Source organism: Prionailurus viverrinus, chromosome B1 (assembly GCF_022837055.1).
Source record: "Prionailurus viverrinus isolate Anna chromosome B1, UM_Priviv_1.0, whole genome shotgun sequence".
In the NCBI taxonomy this organism is placed as follows: Eukaryota; Metazoa; Chordata; class Mammalia; order Carnivora; family Felidae; genus Prionailurus; species Prionailurus viverrinus.
In genome coordinates this window covers 101,732,021-101,754,767 of record NC_062564.1, presented here as the reverse complement: position 1 = coordinate 101,754,767, position 22,747 = coordinate 101,732,021, and the positions used below count along the sequence as shown (strand labels likewise).

The 22,747-nt window shown below is 35.6% G+C and overlaps 1 protein-coding gene across 7 annotated transcripts in view; it reads left to right on the top strand.

The window, feature by feature from the left end:
* SPATA5 (spermatogenesis associated 5) overlaps positions 1 to 22,747 on the top strand; it is a 370,905-nt gene that overhangs the window by 34,407 nt on the left and 313,751 nt on the right. For all 7 annotated transcript variants that reach the window (XR_007151708.1, XM_047856894.1, XM_047856888.1 and 4 more), the window contains one exon: positions 15,590 to 15,744. Coding sequence is in view for 6 of the 7 variants with exons in the window: in XM_047856894.1 (XP_047712850.1) it covers positions 15,590 to 15,744 (155 nt within the window). In the remaining variant the exon portion in view is untranslated. The remainder of the gene's footprint in view (positions 1 to 15,589; positions 15,745 to 22,747) is intronic.

Sequence of the window (22,747 nt, the reverse complement as noted above, 5' to 3'; positions counted from 1 at the left end):
TTGTTTTTTTCGCTGTTACCTAGGAAAAATAAATTTTTCTGTATTGACTTTGTGTCTACCTGCCTTGCTAAATTCACTTATTTTAATAGTGTGTATGTAGATTCTTTGAGTTTTCTATGTATATGATGTTACATAACTTTACATGTATACAGTCTGCTGATAATGACAGTTTTATTTCATTCTTTTTAATCTCTACACTTATTATTTCTTGTTCTTGCTTTATTGCACTGGTTATGGTTTCTAACATAGTATTTAACATAAGCAGTAACAACAGTTATTCTTATCTCATTCTTTATCCTAGGGAGAAAGTTTCTAATATTTTCCAGTTAGGAATTATACTCACTCTATGTTTTTTGCAGCTAATCTGGTAAAGAATTTCTTTCTATTCCTAGTTTGTTTTATAATTAATATTGATTTTTTATCATATTATCTGTGTCTATTGAGATAATCCTATTGTTTCTCTTCTATTAATGTGGAGAAGGTGTTGATTGATTTTCAAATATGAAACCAACCTCATATTCTTGGAACATAACCATCTTGTCATGATGTATAATCCTTTATTTATATATTTACATTTTTGCTGATGTTTTGTTTAGGATATTTGTACCTATGTCCATGAGAGAGATTCGTTTATTTTTTTTTTTTCACATAATACACTCCTCAGATTTGAGGAACAAGGTTTTGCTGGCCTTATGAGTCAATTTAGGAATTGTTTATTTTTTCTCTGGAAGAGTTTTTGTAAGCTTAGTATTATATTCATCCTTAAATAGTAGCGTTTTCCAGTGGAGCCATTTGTGTTTGGAATTTTGTCTGTAAAAGTTTTAATTACAGAATTAATTTATTTAATAGCTATTGGAATATTCAGTTATGTACTTTTTTTGTTTGCATGTTAGTTTTGGTAAGATTTCTGCTAGAAATTTGTTCATATGAAATTTCTTATTATTTGCTATAAGATTATTCCTGGTATCTTGTTAGCTTTTCAATATCTGTAGGTTCTGTAGTGATGTCTCCTATTTCAGTATTGATATTGGTAGTGTGTGCCTTCTTTCACATTGCCTTGATTCATATGCCAGAGTTTTCTCAGTTTTATTAGCCTTTTCAGAGAATAAACTTTGGCTTTTAATGTTTATTTATTTTTGAGAGAGAGAAAGACAGAGAGCATGCACAGGCACAAACAGGGGAGGAGCAGAGAGAGAGGGAAACACAGAATCCTAAGCAGCCTCCAGGTTCTGTCAGCACAGAACCCAACGCGGGGCTTGAACTTTCAAGCTGTGAGATCATGACCTGAGCCGAAGTCGGATGCCCAACCAACTGAGCCACGAGGGTGCCCCTTGGCTTTAATATTTTTTTATTTGTATGTTTGTTTTCTATTGTATTAACTTCTTTATTATTTCCCTCCTACTGTTTTTCTTTTTTGGTTTATTTTATTGTTCATTTTAGAAGATGAGGACCTTATTGACTTCAGTCCTTTTTCTTTTCTAATATGTGCATTATGCCTGTTACTATTTTTTTAAGTACAGCTTTAGCAGCATCCCACAAATTTTCATGTTATATTTTCATTATTATTTAGTTTTTAAAAATTACAATTTTTATTGGATTTTTTCTTTTGATCCATAAGTTATTTGGAAATATATTGATTAATTTCTAAATATTTATGTATTTTTTGGTGTCTTTTTGTTACTGATTTTGCTATTCTGTGGTCAGAGAACATATGCTTTCTGATTTTATTACTTGAAATATACAGAGTTGCTTTGTGTCTCAGCCTGTGTCATTTTTGGTACATCTTCCAATTATACTTGAAATCTATTTTATTATTTTGGAAATTTTTTTCTATATATGCCAATTAGGATAAGTGGGTTAACTTTGTTTTTATATCTTGTAAATATGTCTATCTATAAATACGTAATTTTGGGCTGCTGAGGGAAATGTGTTAAAGTCTGTAAGTAACTTGGTTGCATATTTGTCCATTTCTCCTTTCACTGTGCTTAATTTTGCTTTTTATATTGTGAGACTTTTGTTACTAAGTAGGTATTAATTTAGAATTTTATACATTCTTGGTGGACTGACCCTTTTATTATCCTGAAATATCTAGCAATACCTCTTGCTTAAAGTCTGGTAGTAGATAAAGCAGCATTATTTTATTTTTATGTTTGCATGGTATTTCTTTATTCTTTTACTTTCAATCTTTTCTATCTTTATATATTCAGAACATATCTTTTGTAAATAGCACAAATTTGGGTTTTATTTTTTTAATCCATCTAATGCTGTCTCAATTCAAGTACATATTACGTTTAAATTTGGGTACTATCTTAAATAGTTAGATTTAACCTGTCTTCTATTTGTCCCATCTGTTTTATGTCCCCCACCCTTGTCTTGCTTTCTCTTGAAATAGGCAAGTATTTTTATTATTTTATTTTCCTCCTGTTATCTTTTTAGCTATACATTTTAACTTGTTTTTTAGTGTTTATCTTACATATTATATTTCCTTGGCTCATCAAAGATTAATATAGAATTGTTCAAACACTTTGGGAACACTTTGATTCTCTTTACCCTCAAAACATTGTTTAAAAAAAAAATTTTTTTAACGTTTATTTATTTTTGAGACAGAGAGAGACAGAGCATGAACGGGGGAGGGTCAGAGAGAGAGGGAGACACAGAATCTGAAACAGGCTCCAGGCTCTGAGCTGTCAGCACAGAGCCTGACGCAGGGCTCGAACTCACGGACTGTGAGATTATGACCTGAGCCGAAGTCGGACGCTTAACTGACCAAGCCACCCAGGCGCCCCTCAAAACATTGTTTTATACAGTTATTCATTTATATTTATCTACATATTCAGGATCCCTATGACCATGCCCAAGTTTGATGCTTCACCAGCAGGAGTCACAGGACTTAGCATATAGTTATACTGACAGCTCTGATTTATTACAATGCAAAGGATACAAGGTAGATTTTAGCAAAGGGAAAAGGTTCATGGGGCAAGTTGTGGAGGAAGCCTGGTACAAACTTCCAAGAGTCCTCTCCCAGTGAAGTAGCACAAGACATGTGTAATTCCTCTAGCAATGAGTTGAGACAGCATGTATGAAATGTTGTCTACCAAGAAAACTCATTAGAGTCCCAATGCCTGTGGATCCACACAATGAGCCAATTTTCCCATTATTCATTTGTCAGCTACTAAACAGCCTGTGCTTTCTTCCCTCATTGATTTGTGATATGTTATCACAAGTTTATCATATATTAAATTATATGTATATGAATCTGTCTCTGAACTGTGCCCTGTTGCGGTCTTTTTAGTCTTATAACTTTTTTTTTTTTTTTTTTTTTTTTTTTGAGAGAGAGAGAGTGTATACATGAGCAGGGGAGGGGTGGGGGGGGGGAGAGAGAGAGAGAGAAAATCTTAATCACAAGCCCAATGTAGGGCTCCATGTCACCACCATGAGATCATGATCTGAGCCAAATCAAGAGTTGGATGCTTAACCGACTAAGCCACCCAGGTGCCCCAGTTTTATAACTTTTACACACTATTTTTATTTTTTTTAATTTATTTTTAAAATTTTTATTTACTTTTGAGAGAGAGTGTCCATGTGAGTGGGAGAGAGGCAGAGAGAGCGGGGGACAGAGGATGAAGTGGGTTCTGTGCTGACAACAGAGAGTCCTATGTGGGGCTCAAACTCACGATGTGTGAGATTATGACCAGAGCCAAAGTCAGACGTTTAACTGACTGAGCTACCCAGATGCCCCACACGCTATTTTTAATACTGTTAATTGTAGTATATCTTAATGTCTGGTAAGATAAATTCTGCTTATTTATTTGCATTATTGTTGACTTAGTTATATATAGACCTTAATTCCTTAATACTGTTTTTAGGGAAGATTTATTCTAATTAACCTGCTGATATGCAATCAACATTTTGATTGGGATTGCATTTAAAATAAGTAGATTGTTTTGAATATAATGGACATTTTTATGGTATTGTCATCCCATTCAAGGACCTAGAATATCTTTTATTCATATTTTTCTCTTTGTTAAAATTTATCCATAGAAGTTTTGTATGTCTTGTAGGTTGATACCCAGTTAATTTATCAGTTTTGTGATTATTGCGAATGCTGTTTTTTTTTTTTTAATGGTATTTTAAATTTGTTCTTCTTGGTGTAGAGAAATTTTATATTGATTTTTTTTTTTTTTTGGTCTTCAGCCTTGTTTAACTCTTATTAATTCTAATAGTTTTCTTTTAATTGTTTTGGCTTTTCTGGGTAGATGATTGTCATGTGTGAGTAATGGAAATTTTATCTCTTTCCATCCTTTTACCATTATTTCACTTTTCTTTTTTCTATTCTTTTATTTATTTATGTTTATTTTTTTTATTTTTTAAATTTTCATCCAAATAAGTTAGCATATAGTGCAACAGTGATTTCAGGAGTAGATTCTTTAATGCCCCTTACCCGTTTAGCCCATCCACCCTCCCACAACCTCTCTAGTAACCCTCTGTTTGTTCTTCATATTTAAGAATCTCTTATGTTTTGTCTCCCTCCGTGTTTTTATATTATTTTTGCTTCCATTCCCTTGGGTTCATCTGTTCTGTGTCTTAAAGTCCTCATATGAGTAAAGTCATATGATATTTGTCTTTCTCTGACTAATTCCGCTTAGCTTAATAGCCTCTAGTTCCATCCACATAGTTGCAAATGACAAGATTTCATTCTTTTTGATTGCCAACTAATACTCCATTGTATGTATGTGTATACACACACACACACACACACATATACACCACAACTTCTTTATCCAATCATCCATTGATGGACATTGGGGCTCTTTCCATACTTTGGCTATTGTTGATAGTGCTGCTATAAACATTGAGGTGCATGTGTCCCTTCGAAATAGCACACCTGTATCCCTTGGATAAATACCTAGTAGTGCAATTGCTGGGTCATAGGGTAGTTCTATTTTTAATTTTTTGAGGAACCTCTATACTGTTTTTTAGAGTGGCTGCACCAGCTTGCATTCCCACCAACAATGCAAAAGAGTTCCTCTTTGTCCACATCCTTGCCAACATCTGTTGTTCCCTGAGTTGCTAATGTTAGCCATTCTGACAGGTGTAAGGTGATATCTCATTGTGGTTTTGATTTGTATTTCCCTGATGATGAGTGATGTTGAGTATCTTTTCATGTGTCGGTTGGCCATCTGGATATCTTCTTTGGAGAAGTGTCTATTCATGTCTTTTGCCCATTTCTTCACTGGGTTATTTTTTTTTGGGGGGGGGGTGTTGAGTTTGATAAGTTCTTTATAGATTTTGGGTACTAACCCTTTATCCGATGTGTCGTGGGCAAATATCTTCTCCCATTTTGTCGGTTGCCTTTTAGTTTTTCTGATTGTTTGCTTTGCTGTGCAGAAGGTTTTTATTTTGATGAGGTCCCAATAGTTCATTTTTGCTTTTGTTTCCCTTGCCTCCAGAGACGTGTTGAGTAAGAAGTTGCTGTGGCCTTATTTTTTCTATTCTTAATAGCCAGGGCCTCCACGATTGAATTATCTAGTGATAGTGATACTGGCATCCTTGTCTTGTTACCAGTTTTAGAGAATTCATATAAAGTCTTTTCATTAAGTGTAATGTTTGGTGCTAAAGATTGCTGGAATATAATCTTAATCAAATACACTTTCCTAAGAGTGTTTTAAATTATTTTTATCATAAATAGATGTTGAATCTTATCAAATATGTTTTTCTGTATCAGTAAAAATAATTATAATTATTCTCAAATTAGACAGTGTAGGGATTTAATAGATTTTCTGATCAACTGGCCTTTTATTTCTGAGAAAAACTCTTTGTGAATATATAGATTTTTAAATATATTGTTAGATTTAGATAGCTAATATCTTATTTAGAACTTTTGCCCCATGTCCATTAGCTGAAAAATGTTTTTTTCTTATTTAATTTGAAGTCAAGATTACATTAGCCTCCCAAACATTTGGTTTTTCTCTTACTTATAAAAGCCTCAGTCTATATAATGAGGACAGAGAAAAAGGGAAATTCTAAAAACATGTCATGGGATTGTTATTTCTGTCATGATCCAGTTAGGAGATAGAACCTATACCAGTTTTTTAAAAAATTTTTTTAATGTTTATTTATTTTTGAGAGAGAGAATCAGCAGGGCATCAGCAGGGAAGGGGAGAGAGAGGGAGACACAGAATTCAAAGCAGGCTCCAGGCTCTGAGCTGTCAGCACAGAGACCGACTAGGGGATTGAACTCACAAGCTGTTGAGATCATGACCTGAGTCGAAGTCGGATGCTTAATCGACTGAACCACCCAGGCACCCCTATACCAGTTTTTTTTTTTTTTACAGAGAAAATTTAATAGAAAGAATAACAAATTATAAATTTTAACTAGGTAATTGAAAGGAGGGTAGCAACTATAGGAAGCAGTTCTCACTCCTAAGTCTGGTGGGGGGGAAAGGGCATAGGTTGAGATTATTAAAACCTAGAAGCTGAGCTGTAACTCAGACCCCTGAAGAGTAGCCTGGTACTTTGAAGGCTGACTCAGACCTCTTAGAAAGTGGCATTGCTAGGTTGGTGCTGTTGTCCCTTAAGAGTTGGTAGAATGACAGTCACAGGAATAGTAAACATATAGGAAATGTATGGGATGTAAATAAGAGGGAGTGAGTCCTTTCTTCCCCCTTCAGCTTTGCTGTCTCCCTCTAGAGCTTTGCTCTAACATTGGCAAAGCCTACCATGGAGCTGAAATGTAATTTGCAGTCTCAACTCCTTGTAGTGTTACAAAGCTGGGTATAGAAGCATGTTTTCAAGCTGGGAGTCAGTAATTTAGTAAGTGGTACACCTGAAAGCTAAATTAGACAACACTCAAATAATCTCTCTGTGAGCTTCAAAAGAAGTCATATAGCAAATTAAATATTAAGAATAGAATGTTAGTGGGGCTCCTGGGTGGCTCAGTCAGTTGACTGTCCCAACTCTTGAAATCAGCTCAGGTCATGATCTTCCAGTTCATAGGATCAAGGCCTGCATCGGGCTCTGCACTGACAACGCAGAGTCTGCATGGGATTCTCTCTCTCCCCCCCCTCTCTCTGCCCCTCCACTGCTCGTGTGCTCTTTCTCAAAATAAATAAGTAAACTTAAAAAAAAAAAAAGAAGAATAGGGGCGCCTGGGTCGCTCAGTTGGTTAAGTGTCTGACTTTGGCTCAGGTCATAGATATCATGGTTCATGAGTTCGAGCCCTGCATTGGGCTCTGTGGTGACAGTTCAGAGACTGGAGCCTGCTTCAGATTCTGTGTTTCCCTCTCTCTCTGTGCCCCCCCCCCCCCCCCCCCCCGCTCACACTCTGTCTCTCCCTCAAAAATAACATAAAAAAAAAAAACAAACAATGTTGGTAAAAATTCTGTTTTAAGTTTTCTCTAAGATGTAATCGTAACACTTTTATTAGGAAATAAGAAGGGTTAAAAAGAACTGCATTTAGCTCAACTAGTTGGATAAGAACAACAGAGTAAATCCAAAGGGGAGGAAAATTAAAAATATAAAGTTAGATTCAGTGGAATGAAAGAACAAAAAATTCATTCTTTGAAAAGAGTTTTAAGATTATAAAGTCAGACCAAGCACCAGTCAAGAGATAGGACCACATATTGGTGGTTTTGGTAAAAGAGAAAAGAAGGTACAAATGAAATATAGAGAGAACTAATAATACAAACCAAATAGAGAAAACAAACAAATGTTTCTCCTGGATGTTAAAAACCCTTTCTACAGAAGAATAATGTGGGATATCTATCTCACTGACTTACCTATATTTATTTCCTGGCAGCCTCATGATTGACTTTACTTTGATTAATTGTGCTCCATTAATGTAAATACATACATTAACATTTCTAGTATAACTACTAAAATAATAGAAAAAGACTGTATAACTTCAGAACTAGTAGAAGGCAAAATGAAATGTGAAAAGAACAAAACAAAAATCAATCAGTCAGAATGAATGCAAGAAAAAGAGTTGGTAGGGATTAGACGATAGCCATGTTAACATTAGACCAAGTAATTTTAAGACAAAAAACACTCCTGCAGATAAAGATGAGTACTACATACTGATAAAACCATTCAATTTATGAGGAAGGCATAACTGTTTTAAACCTGATGCAATTGATAGGGTAGCTTTGAAATGTATAAAGCAAAACTTTCTGTAACTACAAGGAGAAATGAACAGAATATCTGTTTTAGTGTGAGAGTTTTAATGCATCTCTGTCAATGGTTGAGGATAGAGAAGATTTGAATAACACAATCAACAGACTTGACATAATGGATATATATTTGGAACACTGAAACCAACAACAAACATATCTATTGAGACACACATAGAACATTTATGAATTTACAATTAAAAAAATTCATTTAATACAGACCTTATTCTCTGGCCAAAATTCATTTAAGTTAAAATCAATAAATTAAACAATTTTATACTTTGGAAATTAGAAAATTCTAAATAATTCATTAGTGGAATTATAGTATGCAGATAAAAAGACGTTTAGAATTGGACAATGCAACTATGTCAAATTGTGTGGTATATAGCTAAAGCAGTGCTTACAGGGAAATTTACAACCTGAAATTCTTATATAGGAAATAAAGAAAGGTTGAAAACTAATAAGCTGAGTATTGTTATTAGAAAATATTAAGCTTTAGGAAACAAATATTTAATACAGATAGGGTAGAAATGTATAGAAAAGGAAGGCAATTATAAGAGAGAAGTAGCGAGTTTTGTGTACTGTTCCATACTAACAGCATGCTCCCTTCCTTGCTTGCTACCTCTGCATGGTCATGGTGGGTTCTGAGGTTATCTCAGTCTCTGCTCAGCATCTCTTCTTGATCCTAGTACTTCATTGGAAGCTCATCTTGAGCAGATTGTTTACTTCTGTTTAAAAAAATAGTTCTTGGCTTTATTGCAGAGGGGAGGCAAAAAACTTGCTGCAATTTTGCTCTAGATGCCAACTACTTGCATTTCTTAAATTACCCAAATCATCTTGCAGGGCATCACTCCTCTTATATTTGTTTCTTCTTACATTATCTCTGGTTCTTCTAGGTTGCTTTTTTTTTTTTTTTTTTCTATGTATTTTGTTCTTTATAGTGCTTGTTAGAAGATGTCCTTAGATATCTAGTGATCTTTGGGTGTTTTCTCATATTTGAAAGTGTTGCTACTAAAAATTGATTAGGTACTGTGAACTCTTGGAGCTTGTGAGCTTGTGGTCTTCTGTGTAGTGAGTTCTGCATGGGCCTTTTCCTTGAGTGCGCCTTTGTCACTCTTAGCCTGGTACCTTTCCAGGAGAAGGATTTTTTGGCTTCACATGTGGGCAGGTATATCCTGACTGTAAACCCTAGGAACAGTGGGGAACAGCAGAATGGGTTTCTCTATGCAGTATGATTCCCTGGTCTTTAACTGTCCTTTGTGTCCCCTCAATTCAGAAATATTTTGTGTTGCTTAGAGAATATATCTTCAAATGTAGGGTACAGGGTACAGGAAAAGTCATCTGACTCTGTGAAATTGGGGAGGGGATCTTTATGATCTAACTACTTCCTAATAGACTTCTTTTCTAATCTTCCATTTTTCTGTTTCTAACCCTGATTTTTCTTTTTCTTTTTTTTTTAGAAGTGATTTGTGCTGTCCTAAGTTTTGAGCTTTTTTGATTAAATTTGGGTGGGGTCAATAGGAAGGGCATCTGTGGCATAAATCTGGTTGCTCTCAGATTTTTTTTCATTGTATGCTTGTGTGTCAGCTTTCCTGGGTCAGTTATATTCAGTTACTGCTTATTCTTTTGCTATCCAGCTTCTGAAATTTTGGTTGCTGTTACATTGTTTCCTCTCCTATTTGCCCTTCCAGGTTTATGTTTCTTCATAAAAATCTCTTTACACTCATCGTAGTGGGGTTTTATTTAGGAGGAAGCAAAAGTAAGTGCTTGTATTTAATGTACTGTCTTTACTAACTTGAATGACTTTACCTCAAACCTTTATTTCAACTCTTGATTGATATGCACTCAGTAGTGGCTCACTTTCATCTTTTAATTTTAAATTTATTGGAGAATTAGTAGGTAGACTTCAGTATTTCTGTCTAGAGACTAAAGTAAATGATAAATGAAAGCCTGAACAATTCATTTTCTGCACATGATTTATAATCTTAAAAAGCAATTAAAAAGAGAAGTTCTGAAAATATTTTTAGAAATGGTCAAATCATTGGTTAATATGTATTACCAATCATTTGGATATGTTAAGTTGTGCCGTGTTATTCACAGAATCAGTCTTTATATTTTACTCAAGTTTATTTATTTTGAGAAAGAGAGAGAGAGAGAGAGAGAGAGAGCGAGCAAGGGAAGGGGCAGAGAGAGAGGGAGAGAGAGAATCCAAAGCAAGCTCTGTGCTGTAAGCACAGAGCCCAGCACAGGGCTCAAACTCACAAACTGTGAGATCACGACCTGAGCCTCAATCAAGAGTTGGCTTCTTAACTGACTGAACCATCCAGGTATCCCTGTTTTACTGTTTTTTAACTTTTGAAAACTCCAGTCTTTGTTCTTTGGCCTTTTCTGTCATTGGGAATTACTTCTTTTTTCTTGCTATCTTCATAGATGTGGAATTTTTGCCAAATTCTAAATTCTGTAGTTTGCATTTGAAATTGCAGACATTTTGCCATGTTATAAGTATACAATTATAAATGTTGTATATGCTTTTTTTAAAAAACAAATTTAATGTTTTTTTCTGAGACACAGAGAGAAAGCACAAGTGGGGGATGTGCAGAGAGAGAGGGAGATGCAGAAGCCAAAGCAGGCTCCAGGCTCTGAGCTGTCATCATAGAGCCTGACAGGGGGCTCGAATCCACGACCCCTGAGATCATAACCTGAGCCAAAGTCGGTCGCTTAACCGACTGAGCAACCTCTGTATAGGCTTTTTTTTAACTTAATTTTTTGAGAGAGAGAGAGAGAGAGAGAGAGAGAGAGGGAGAGGGAGATTGTGTGTGTGTGCAAGTGAACAAAAGCAGGGGAGGGGCAGAAGGAGAGGGAAGGGAAGAGGGAGACTCTTAAGTAGGCTCTCTACTCCTGCTGGAGCCCTACACGGGGCTCAAAGATCGTGACCTGAGGGAAAATCAAGAGTCAGATGCTCAACCGACTGAGCCACCCACGCACACCTGTACATACTTTTTAAAACTGTATGTTGTCTGTGTTTTCTGACTCTGTCGGATGAAAATAATTGGTTTTCTTTATTATCAAACTTTATGTTTACATGACATAAATTTGACAGGAAAATTATTTGACTACTTCTTTTGTTTAAGTTCTTAGTATCTCAGTAAGAGATACTAAAGAGTATCTCTTTAATTTTTTTTTTTTTTTTAACGTTTATTTATTTTTGGGACAGAGAGAGACAGAGCATGAACTGGGGAGGGGCAGAGAGAGAGGGAGACACAGAATCGGAAGCAGGCTCCAGGCTCTGAGCCATCAGCCCAGAGCCTCACGCGGGGCTCGAACTCATGGACCGCGAGATCGTGACCTGGCCGAAGTTGGACGCTTAACCGACTGCGCCACCCAGGCGCCCCAAGAGTATCTCTTTAGATAAGAGTAAGAGTGAGGTATCTGGTTTAATTAAAAATATTGACAAAAATTGCTAAATAGCCACACGAAGAAGAGTCAGATTTTTCTGGTCTTTTGATTATTTACATCTATGTAAGATTCTGTAGGAATTGCTTAAGTTCTTTTGGGCACCTCACGTGGTGTTTAATATAACACAGCACGTTATTACTGCAGTATTGTTTATTTAGTTCAGTTTTTTAATGCTATTGTACCATTTAATTAAAATATATGTTGGGCAGTGAAACAACCTAATTTAACACGAACTTTTATTTTTGTGTCAAGAGTTGTGAAGGGTCTGAGATTTTACCCTACTTGCAAGCTTTCCCAAGTACTTGCAGAAGATATGGTATTTATGGGTCATGGAGGACAGAATATTATAGCAACAGAAGTAGCCACAACAGCAGCATTTGCACAGGTTCCTTGAGCCTCAGGTTTTACCGAGTGACACAAAGAAGAGGGCTGGGTGACTTCTGTTTCCAGACAAGACATTATAGGAAGAGAACCCTGAATTTAGGGAACCCAAATCTTTTGTAATAGACCGTAAACATGTCTCCCTTTTGCTTTGGAGGGAGATAATCTATCTTAGTGTGTACAGACATCCTTGAAAAGATATATGTGGGACAGAGGCAGTTAGTGCTTTTGCTCAAAAGATAAGCAGAAATGCGAGAGATGTGAAGATTTGTCTTCAGGATTTTGGAAGGCAGAAAAACCAAGTGGGTGTTTGTAAGATAGACAGACCTAAGATGGCCTAAGACATTTGCTCTAGAAAATAATGATTTTTTTTTTTTACATATATTTTCAGTTTCCTCTTGTGTAGCTATTTTTCCCATTTAGCTTACTATCTCAGAGTCTTCCATGAATATTAGACTTACACTGATAATTTCCTGGGAAAGATTACTGTAGATCTATTTTTTGAATGTCACTGAGGTATTTACTTTTTTCCTACTAATCAAAAGATACCCAGCTCTCTGTTTTGGGAAGTTTCTGTCTGCCTTCCTTGCATCATTGCTTCTGTTTCTCTGTAAAAGTTCAAATAAATGAAAGCAAGTAAAATGATATTTATGGTATCATTTTAACTATGTAAAAAATTCACAGAGGCATAGCATTTCAGACGAAAGACCATTAAACATGATGGAACTAGCTAGTGTCCCAGGACAAGTTTGGTTATTCAGACTGGATTTCTAAGAGGTCTCTGAGACTAAAATTCTTCTAATTGGAATTTCATTGTTCACTGGAACATAAAAGTAGCATTTTATTAAAGACTCTATGGCAGAGAGCAGGTAGATAGGGACTTTGCTGCCTAAAGGTCTTTGCCACAGATCAGAGGGCTCTAAATCTGGCAACTAGTTGTGAAGGAAGGGGAATTAGAACATTTAGTCCTGTTAGTGTTGAAACTGCAAGCAAATAGCAAAAACAAAGAGTTTGCATCGGTAACTTTACAGGTCAGCATGATCTCTTTTAAGTTATTCTTGATCTTTCTAAATTTGACTTGGTTAAACATCTTTTTGGCTACTGCAGTATTTTTTTTTTATTTTTATTTTTTTAACGTTTATTTTTGACACAGAGAGAGACAGAGCATGAACAGGGGAGGGTCAGAGAGAAGGAGACACAGAATCCGAAACAGGCTCCAGGCTCTGAGCTGTCAGCACAGAGCCCGACGCGGGGCTCAAACTCACGGGCTGTGAGATCATGACCTGAGCCAAAGTCAGCCGCTTAACCGACTGAGCCACCCAGGCGCCCCTGGCTACTGCAGTATTTTACTATTCTGATTCCACTCCTCTATCTCTTCTATTAATTCTTTTTTAAAATCATCATTTCTTTTTTTTTTTAATATGAAATTTATTGTCAAATTGGTTTCCATACAACACCCAGTGCTCATCCCAACAGGTGCCCTCCTCACCCAACCTCCCCTCCCTCCCACCCCCATCAACCCTCAGTTTATTCTCAGTTTTTAAGAGTCTCTTATGTTTAGGCTCTCTCCCTCTCTAACCTCTTTTTTTTTTTCCTTCCCTCCCCCATGGTCTTCTGTTAAGTTTCTCAGGATCCACATAAGAGTGAAAACATATGGTATCTGTCTTTCTCTGTATGGCTTATTTCACTTAGCATAACACTCTCTAGTTCCATCCACGTTGCTACAAAAGGCCATATTTCATCTTTCTCATTGCCATGTAGTATTCCATTGTGTATATAAACCACAATTTCTTTATTCATCAGTTGATGGACATTTAGGCTCTTTCCATAATTTGGCTATTGTTGAGAGTGCTGCTATAAACATTGGGGTACAAGTGCCCCTATGCATCAGCACTCCTGTATCCCTTGGGTAAATTCCTAGCAGTGCTATTGCTGGGTCATAGGGTAGATCTATTTTTAATTTTTTGAGGAAGCTCCACACTGTTTTCCAGAGTGGCTGCACCAATTTGCATTCCCACCAACAGTGCAAGAGGGTTCCCGTTTCTCCACATCCTCGCCAGCATCTATAGTCTCCTGATTTGTTCATTTTGGCCACTCTGACTAGCGTGAGGTGATATCTGAGTGTGGTTTTGATTTGTATTTCCCTGATAAGGAGCGATGTTGAGCATCTTTTCATGTGCCTGTTGGCCATCCGGATGTCTTTTTTAGAGAAGTGTCTATTCATGTTTTCTGCCCATTTCTTCACTGGATTATTTGTTTTTCGGGTGTGGAGTTTGGTGAGCTCTTTATAGATTTTGGATTCTAGCCCTTTGTCCGATATGTCATTTGCAAATATTTTTTCCCATTCCGTTGGTTGCCTTTTAGTTTTGTTGGTTGTTTCCTTTGCAGTGCAGAAGCTTTTTATCTTCATGAGGTCCTAGTAGTTCACTTTTGCTTTTAATTCCCTTGCTGTTGGAGATGTGTCAAGTAAGAAATTGCTGCGTCTGAGGTCAGAGAGGTTTTTTCCTGCTTTCTCCTCTAGGGTTTTGATGGTTTCCTGTCTCGGGGCGCCTGGGTGGCGCAGTCGGTTAAGCGTCCGACTTCAGCCAGGTCACGATCTCGCGGTCCGTGAGTTCGAGCCCCGCGTCGGGCTCTGGGCTGATGGCTCAGAGCCTGGAGCTTGTTTCCGATTCTGTGTCTCCCTCTCTCTCTGCCCCTCCCCCGTTCATGCTCTGTCTCTCTCTGTCCCAAAAATAAATTTAAAAACGTTGAAAAAAAAAATTGATGGTTTCCTGTCTCACATTCAGGTCCTTTATCCATTTTGAGTTTATTTTTGTGAATGGTGTAAGAAAGTGGTCTAGTTTCATCCTTCTGCATGTTGCTGTCCAGTTCTCCCAGCACCATTTGTCAAAGAGACTGTCTTTTTTCCATTGGTTATTCTTTCCTGCTTTGTCAAAGATTAGTTGGCTATACTTTTGTGGGTCCAGTTATTTCTTATGCTTTTCAAATGATGGGCTTCCTTAAGATTGAGCCTTCAGCCCTCATTCTTCCATCCCTTGTTCCTTTCTAGCCTGTCTTTGTAGGTCTCTCCTATATAATTTGAGATCTTGTGTCTACCCACACAGCTCTAAAGTCTCATTCTTTCTTGAGTTCCAAAACCACATTTCCGACTGCCAACTGAATATTTCCTGTAAGATGTTCTGCCAATACCTTACAAAACCTATAACTCTGGATTGAATGTATTAATAAAAAGGGCAGAGGCAAGAGGTGTGTTATTCCCCAGGCTATTCTGATAAATCTTCATGGTCTTTTTTTGTAGATGTTGTTTTGTAAATTTTATTTCATGTTTATAAAATATCTGTCTTTCATATTTCATACCAGTTTGTCATGTTTTTACTGCCCAAACTAAGCATTTGGATTTTTGCCTTCATCGCCCACATTTTTCAGTCCTCTTCCTTATCCTTCTACCTTCATATACACACACAAACAAACGATTTGAAATGCTAGGAGTGTGAAGTTTGGGTTTATTATTATTTTTATTGGTAATGGTTCAGTCTGTATTTATGGGGTAGAAGATAAATCTTGTATTACTTTTCTCTTTGCAGGTCTCTATGCCTTACGGAGAGTCTTGAAGAAACAGCCTAATCTCTCTGATAGCAAGATGGCTGGGCTGGTGAAGATTACTCTGAATGATTTCTTACAAGGGATGAATGACGTCAGGCCCAGTGCTATGAGGGAAGTAGCAATCGATGTACCAAATGTAAGTCATTTGTACTCCCATGCTAGCCACACTGTTTAACTCTGAAAGAAACAGAGACTGCATAGAGACAATATACCCAGGCTAAACTTAAAAAAAATTTTTTTTTAATTGAAATTTTTATGGATGTAATTGGAGATTTAGTGCAGTTGTAAGAAATACTGTAGGGAGATCTTGTGTATTCTTCACTCACTTTCCCCCTGCGTGGTAACGTCTTGCAAACAATTAGTACACTATCACAAGTAGGATATTCATGCTGATATAATCACTGATCTTATTCAGATTTTTAGTGTTACTTGTACTTATTTGTGTGTGTGTGTGTGTGTGTGTGTGTGTGTGTGTGTGTTTAGTTCTGTGCAGTTTTATTACTTGCAAAGTTTTGTGTATCTGTCACTGGAATTGAGATACTGAATAGTTCCATCACCACAGTGATCTCTTGCTTTGCTCTTTCATAACCATACTAACCTTGTTCTGTACCTGTTTGTAAAATTCTGCCATTTTAGAAATGTTATATAAATCTAACTATACACTATACAGCCATTTGTTACTAGTTTTTTCCCATTTAGCATAATTCCAAGGAGATTCATCCAAGTTGTTATGTGCAACAATAGTTTGTTCTTTCTGTTGCTGAGTCGTATTCCATGGTGTGGCTGTACCATAATTTGCTTAGTCATTCACCTGTTGAAGGACATCTGAGCTGTTTCCAGTTTAGGGCAATTATGAATAAAGTTGCTATGAACATTCGTCTGCAGGTATTGTGTAAATGTAAGTTTTTATTTCTCCAAAATCAATGCCCACGAGTGCAACTGCTGGGTTGTATGCTAATTGCATATTTAGTCTTATAAGAAAATGTCAACTAGGCTAATTTTAGAATAAAAAAAATCTTCAAGTTATGATGCCTGGTGTTTCCTCAGGTTCTTTTACATTTTCTCAATTATTGACATGCTTTGCACAGTTCACAATCAAATCACCATAAGGACATCAGAAGCTACCTTTTTTTTTTTTAATTTTTTTTTTTCAACGTTTATTTTTGGGACAGAGAGAGACAGAGCATGAACGGGGGTGGAGCAGAGAGAGAGGGAGACACAGAATCGGAAACAGGCTCCAGGCTCTGAGCCATCAGCCCAGAGCCCGACGTGGGGCTCGAACTCACGGACCGCGAGATCGTGACCTGGCTGAAGTCGGATGCTTAACCGACTGCGCCACCCAGGCGCCCCAGAAGCTACCTTTTAAGGGGGGGGGGGGGAATCATCTGTTACGTTCTCTTATCACCCAAGTAGGCCTAACATTCAGGAAAGAAATGTTTCTTTGAATATATTAATATTTGCAGAAAATGAGCATTGAAACAAAGCATTGATGGTGTGTCCTGCATTGTATTGGGGTAAGGGATGGGCTGTTAAAGTTGGTTTGATCATAAGGAGTGTTTATATCTTGGTATAGGTTGAGGAAAGTTTATAGATTGCTCTCTGACACTTTAGGAGAGCACTGATGGAAGAATGGAACTACTCTTTCCCTTTGCTTCTATAATATCACCTCTTTAGTTTTTCTTTTTGAGTTTGTCTTATTGCTTCTGAGATACTCCCTTGTAAAAGCTCACACGTTACAATTATTTAAAACTTAGAGCCGTGTTAGAGAGTCAGACATAGTTTTGTACTCTTTTGCCCATTGTGTGTATATTAACAGTTCTCTTGGTCATTAACTAATGGTTTATAATTGCTGTAAGCTAAAACAAACAAAAAAACTGAGAGAGACTAAAAAGATACTAAGTCAATGGAATAGACTGTGTGGAACCATATAGTGGGGAGAGATCAATGGGTTTGTTTTCACTTTTTTTGTTGTTGTTTTGTTCTTTTGGTTTTCACTTTTAAAGGGGACTGTTCCTTGGAAAATGTATTTTGTGGCCAAATATGTTTGGGAAGTACTGGTTTAAATGAAATCAGTTGTATTTCTTTGCTGCAGGACTTTTCAGGGTTTTTAAATATGAAGAAGTGTGAAAGAGAGCTATTATGGAAACTTATTTGGCCATGGACCATGTGGAGCAGATACTTTCTGCATTTTGCAATGTGGTAGATTGCATAAACTGACTACAGATTTTTCCCACCATTCTGTTTGCCCTTTTTGCACTGCAACTTTGTAGCTCCTACCATAAAAGAGATGGAGTCAGGTTTTCCACCCTTTGAATTTGTACTTGGCCATGTAACTTGCTTTGGCTAATAGGATATTAGCAATCATGATGCAAGCAGACTTGAAAGCACCTAGGGCTTGCCTTTTCTTGCGACTCTTGGAATCCCTGCATTAGTTATGCTATGATATCTGTACTTGTTTCCTGGAGGGTGAGATACCATGTGGAGCATAAGTGAGCCCTCTTAGCTGAGATTCCCTCCTTTCAGCCATCCTGCCAATTGTCAGACATGTGACAGACACAATGCTAGACTATCCCACCCCTACTGAAGTTTACCTAAACCAGAAAAACCACGCAGTTAACTCTTAGAATTGTCAGAAATATCAAATGTCTGGTTTTTTTGAGCCACTAAACTTTATGGTAGTTAGCAAAAGCTTAAGTGATGAAGATGCTTGTTTACTTCTTATAGAACACAATTGTTTTGTCAATTAAGGTGGAAAACAGTGCCCTCAGTTAGGAATATCTCTAAGGACTAGCTTCTAGTTTAGGCAACTTAATGTGATTTTAAATGTTTTTTCGAAAACATTTTCAAATTCACTAATGAACTTACAGCTTAACTTTGGGTTCTACTATAGTTCTGTAGTAGAACATGCTAATTTAATATGAATAATTTGACAAATGGAATTATGGAATAATTAATGATTGACGTTGGATTAGTAGAAGCTTTTCATTTCTTTGGAATTTATGGTCTAAAGTTTGGGCACATTGGTATGAATATCTTTACTTGTATTTATCTGTGTTTTGTTGGCTACTGTTACATAATGTAGCCAAGTAAATGTAGGTCAAGTAAATGCATATTCATCAAATGCCACATGTGAAAATTTCAGGTGATAGGGTTATAAACCAGCTACACCATCCAAAAACACTTCAGTGTTTAAAAAAGTTTAGGAACTAGAGAAACATACAGTGAGTTTTTAAAATTTAAAATTACTGCCAATAGAGAATGTGTTTGAACAGTGGCTGTCCACTTTTGGAATTGCTGAACTGATTTATTCATCAGAGGAACTGATACTACAACTGCATTTTTAATTGCTCTAATGAGAGATTTTTTTTTTCCCCTTTATTTTCTTCTGATACAGTATTTACAATCCATGGACTTGTGCCATTTTCCATTTGGCACTTTATTACTTGGCCTAAGGCCATGGTGTACTGTGATGTTACTCATGAGCTCCAGGGTGATTAGCCCTGGTCAAAGTACTTTTTTACATTGCTTTTTATGCTCACTTCAGATTGTAAAAATTTTCCTGAGAAGTCAACATTTCTATAATTGGATTGCTAAAATTTTTCTCTTCTGCTTTCAGACTATCGCATATACAAAAATATCTCCAAATTATATCTGCAGAAGGTTTACTACTTACTTTGCTATAGAAAACCTGTTTCAAGCAGGTAGTTAATTGTGAACATTTTTTAAATAGTAAATTGAGCATTCAGCATCTTTTGAGAAAAGATTTCAGCGTGTGAGATTAAGACTTCTAAATCACACTTGCCTAGTTATATTTAAGTTGAAAAGAAATGTCCTAAGGTGGGAATATTGCCAATTACAATGTAATTCATGCATTATTAATCAGGAGACCACAAGTGTTAGCTACTTACTGAAATGTAATGTTTCCTTTTTGTGGACTTTCTGAATTGGTGATTAAACCAACTGGTGTATTAAAAGTCAAATGTATTTTACTATTAATTGGTAATTAAAATCAAATGTATTTCTTTACCACAGGAATCCTTAGAATCTTTGACTGTGTCAGTGTGCATTTTGAAATTTTGGTTTTTCACCCAGAAATAAAAACTGTTAATATTTTGTTATAATTCTAATAGTTTAAAATTTTTTTAAAGATTGTTTTTCTATGCATATATTTTAATATAACTAATCTTAGAATATATAGTTTTATATTTTTCTTTTTTCACTTAAAATTATATGGTAAACATTTTACTTTAAAATTTTTCAGCAAACGTCTTTTAAATGACTGTTTAATAGATTGTTATGTGGTAAACTGTAATTGTTTTATCCTTCTTCCATTCTAAAGAAAATCTGTTTATTTTTCCTGTTTTTTTCTAATATGGTTATATACACATTTATGTCCAAACCTTTGCATTAATGTTTCCCAGAAGTGGAATTATCAGACGGAAATATGTGGTTTTAAAGTTTAAGTAAAATGTCATTAAGCTCTGTTTTTTTCTCCCCTCAGAAAGATTGTGTTAATTTATAATTATGTGATAAAAATTTAAAATTATAAAGAGCTTAAATAAAGTCTTATTTTATTTTTACTTTAGTCCTTTTATATTTGCCGGCCACTAGAATTTATTTTTCATTTTGAGGAATAATACTGGATAATCTTTGGGTAGGGACTTAAAATAAGAAAATGAAAACTATCAATTATATATCTTCTTCTTTCTATAAAAATTTTAAATTTTTAGATAATTGGTCTAAACTGGATGGCTTTTAAGGGATTTTAAATTCTGTGAGAGCAGTTCTTATTTTTATCCTTTATATTTGTCCTACCGCATAATAGATGTCCAATCAATATTTGCTGAATGGATAAGTGAACAAATATAATTCTCTTGGAAAAACAAAACAAAACAGATGGTCAATTTCACATATATTTAAAGAGTATTGCATCCGTCTTCTGTACTAAAGCTTAATGTTTTTGTTTACCTTCATGTAACATTCTTCAGATTCTTCGTATTTTATAAAACAAGTGGTTTCTTTAGCGAATTTTAACCCTTACTGTTTATTCAGTGAATTTAACAATTTTGGAGTAAATATGGCTGTAATAGTGCTAAGTTGTCTGTTCTGGAAGGATACAGAATAGTCCTTTATATTTTCTACCAAAACATGTTGCTTTCTTGATGTATTAGAAATTCTTATTTTATTAAGATAAGCAAAAAAAAAAAAAAATGCTTTCAATAGTTGTATTTACATATTGTATTTACAATAAGCCATTTTATATATACCATAGCAATTATCACTGGATCACTGGTAAATGGCATTCTTAACCAAATATATACAAATTGATTACCATCAAGTTTAATTCATTTATATATCTTAAATCATCCCCACCCCCAGGGTTTCCCTATTTCATTTTAGGTAGTTTTAGGTTGTTTCATTATTTGGAAATAATCCATCTTTTATGCTTTTGGTACTGCTTTTGGATTGCAGTTTTCAGAATTTGGACATTTGGTTCAGAATAAGTTAAAAGTCAATAAAAAGAGAGGCCTCTACTTTCATTTGAACCCACTTTTTAAAAGCGAATTGTAACTAGAGCCTTAAGACTAAGTGTATTGCCTCAAACCTCTTTGTAAGCTTGGATCCAGATTAAATTTATAGGTAGTCAGCAGTCAAATTGAGTGTATACCAAATGTCATTAGTTAAATAAACATACCTCATTTACTCCCATTTTAAATAGTAGCAAACTTAATTATATGAATAATCAAAAGACTGTTTCACTAATTACATATTCAAAATTGACTGGTGTATTTTCATTTGGCGTCTTTTCAGATGAGAATAGAACATCAGAATGTGACAAGGCAGTTGGATTTCACAAGATGAGCTCATTAGCATTACTTTTCCTGTGCAGAGAGTTAAATAGTTTAATTGACCATAATTACATTTCATTCTTCATGTACCCTCAGGATAATTAGAAAGAATTTGAGTTTCTGTTCTTTAAAAACAGTACTGTATTCTATATGTTCTTTATTTTTAACAGATTCAAAGGATTGAGGGTTTCTGGGATGCTTTACTAAATAACAGATTGCTTTTTTTGGAATAGATATACAACCTGTGGAAATTCTATTAATTCCATATTGGTTCTTGGCAAATCTTTTGAATTCGGTTTCTTTTGATTTTGCCTCTTGTTGTCTAGACAGAAGAGTGTCTTCTATCACTCCCAAGATCCCAGTCTTCCCTGCCAACTTCTCTTGTGCATTTTTATAGTTTTAAGTAATAACAATTGAACAGGAAAGCACATTTGGGAAAGTAGATTACTTTTAACCAGGAAATACTCTGTGCCAAAATCAAGATTGTAGTTTTAAGTGTATTAAATACTTTAGAAGTTTAACTCTTTCATTCCACTTTTCTTTTTATACCTTACTTTTCTCAGGCTTATAGTCTGTAGGAGACATGAGAGAGATAGAAAAGTTAGTCTGTAGGAGACATGAGAGAGCAGTTTCTGCTCTCAGCTCTGATTCTGGTTAACTTTGGTGAAATGAAAGACTTTTCCTGTCAGATTATAGAAGGAAAGCTCTTAATTTGCTGCTTTCTGATGCATGTCTTCTTTTGAATTTATAAATAATGTTGAGGTTATCATAGAGATATATGCTATACTTATATGTTATAGTTGGTCAATAAGAAATACTTGATGAGTGTTTGCTAAAAACACAGATTTTCATTTAGTGTAAAGGAACTCATTGGTAGTTAGTGTGGTTCTTCTGTGGTACTATACTTCTTTATTTCACCTTGTACAGATATGGAGTAATTATATACCATCTGATCATGCCCTTTAGTCCTTCCCATCTCTTCATTGAGTAATTTATCCAAAAGAAATTACTGATCTGGCTTAAAAGCCATCAGCATGACTACCAGTTGATCATCTTTAGAATGAAGTCTAAGCTCTTTAGTTTGGTATTTGTAACCTGGCTTGTGCCTCCTTAACTTTTTTCTAACATTATGCTCTCCTCTTGTTGAACCACTCCTGTTTTTGCATGTGTGGTCTTCTCTGCCTGGAAAATTGTTTTCTGACCTCTCAGTTAGTTACCAAAGATCTTGCAGTGTGATCCCTAACACATACCCACAAAATACACATATATGGCTTATGGATATAATGCACC